At 37.6% G+C, this 2,036-nt stretch overlaps 1 protein-coding gene across 1 annotated transcript in view; it reads left to right on the forward strand.

Annotated features, from left to right (window-relative positions):
- Nucleotides 1–1,271, forward strand: part of nfkb2 (nuclear factor of kappa light polypeptide gene enhancer in B-cells 2 (p49/p100)) — a 38,200-nt gene extending 36,929 nt beyond the window's left edge. Inside the window, exon 22 of the mRNA XM_037698164.1 lies at nt 921–1,271. Within this exon, the coding sequence (XP_037554092.1) occupies nt 921–997 (77 nt within the window). The 3' untranslated portion in view covers nt 998–1,271. The remainder of the gene's footprint in view (nt 1–920) is intronic.
- Nucleotides 1,272–2,036: the final 765 nt, after the last annotated feature.

Consider the following 2,036-nt stretch of genomic DNA (forward strand, 5'->3'; position numbering starts at 1 on the left):
CAACAGAAGTTACCAATCACCACAGATTACCAACCAACGCAGGTTACTAACCACCACAGATTACCAAACAACACAGATTACCAACCAACACAGGTTACCAACCACCACAGATTACCAAACAACACAAATTACCAACCACAACAGATTACCAACCAACACAAGTTACCAACCATTGCAGGTGGCCAATCACCACATATTACCAAACAACACAGGTTACCAACCACCACAGGTTACCAAACAACACAGGTTACCAACCAACACAAGTTACCAACCACCGCAGATTACCAACCACCACAGATTACCAACCAACACAGGTTACCAACCACCATAGATTACCAAACAACACGGCTTTACATCCACCAAAAGTTACCAACTTATGCATATTTCATGAAGCATTTGCCTTGTCGGAGGTGATCAGTTCTAATAGTTTCAAGCTATAACTTTACATCACAGTTTTACCACCTTACTACCAGAGGGAGCTCTACAACAGCTTCACACCATCAACTAAAACACCAAGATCCACTGGCTGCGACAGATGAAGACCTGTCAGAGTTTTGTTGTAGCAGTTATTTAATAGGACAGTCATTTAATTTTGTCCAGTCACTTAGAATAATAGTTAGTTAGCGGTCAATGTAATCTGATCACGTCTATATCTGTTTTTCAAATAAATGTTTACGATTAAAGAAAATGATGTGATTGTCCTCACAGAGTTTTATTAATGGCCTGATTCAGATTAGCTGAAACTAACAACACAATCAGATATTAGTTTTAGTCATTATGCGAGAGGCAGGATACACCACAGACAGGTCTTTAATTTATCTCAGGGACACATAAAATCCTGAGGAAAATCAAAATCCAGGTTAACCATGTGACTTCAAACTCAGTCAACTCATCTTGTTCATTTGTTTCTGTCCAATCAGATGCCAAAGTTGACAGTGGCTTCAGCAGCCAGCCAATAGAGGAGCAGGAGGAGGAGTCAATTGTGGCCAATCAGTGACAAGCAGGAGGCTCACAAAGGTCATGTGATCAGCAGACGTCTGATAGAGGAATTTTTCTTCAGCGCCAGACTGGTTTTCCTGCAGGAGGAGAACGTGTTGAGCGACTCATCGCCTTAGAGATCCGAACATCAATGAATCTGAAGTGGAAACCAAACAAAGATTTTTAAAAATGAAATTTGAAACATTTAAAATCTGAACTAATATCTATGGGTTTCACCTATAGGCTGTAACATGCGTTACAAAAAAAAAAACATTTCTTTGTCTTTTCACTTAACTTATGTTTTATTTTTACTTTTTTGTTTATTAAAGAGTTTATTTCAGTTTTTGTTGTTGATGTCTGATGGACTCCTTTAGTGCCATCCTGAAATCAGTCAATTGTAGGTTGCAGTTCCGCAGACAAAACTGGAATTTACCATTTTCTGTCTGTGTGTCTTACCTGTGGACACACCTGTGATGTCTGGAAGACCAGTGGTGCCAAAATATTGTTTCATATTGTAAAAAATAAAGATTAAAAAAACATTTAAAACAAAAATCCTGATGTTTTCTCTCAGATTCAGACCACCTAAATGCTGCTAAAGTACTTATCAGCTCAAAATGGCAAAGTTACAGTTAAAGAAAACTTACTTTATAATTTTTGCAAATATTTATAGTTTAGTCAGTCTATCAAACTAATTAGGATTTCAATCAAAATAACATTTAAGAATAAAAGTTTTAAAACGGCTATTAAATATTTTTTTAATTTAATTTATTGTTAACAAAATGGTTTCCATTTAAATCAGATTTTTTTTTCTGAAGTAAAAAGTTTCATTTGCAAAGCAGAAACTTTTGTTTGTTCGTGTCAAGAATCTTTGGTTCCAAAGCTCAGGCATTTGGTTGTGAGTTCTTAGTTTGGTTGAAGTCAAATGTTTTTAGAAGCTGCAAACTTGCTGTACCTGGGCAGGACCTCTGATGGAGGATGTGAGACCTGTCTCCATTGGTTAGAGTCACGCCCACTCAGCCGGTCAGGTTCTGTTTTGACCCCCTGCTGGAGTGGGCTGC

Source organism: Nematolebias whitei, chromosome 1, assembly GCF_014905685.2.
Source record: "Nematolebias whitei isolate Nwh7 chromosome 1, NemWhi1, whole genome shotgun sequence".
Lineage (NCBI taxonomy): Eukaryota > Metazoa > Chordata > Actinopteri > Cyprinodontiformes > Rivulidae > Nematolebias > Nematolebias whitei.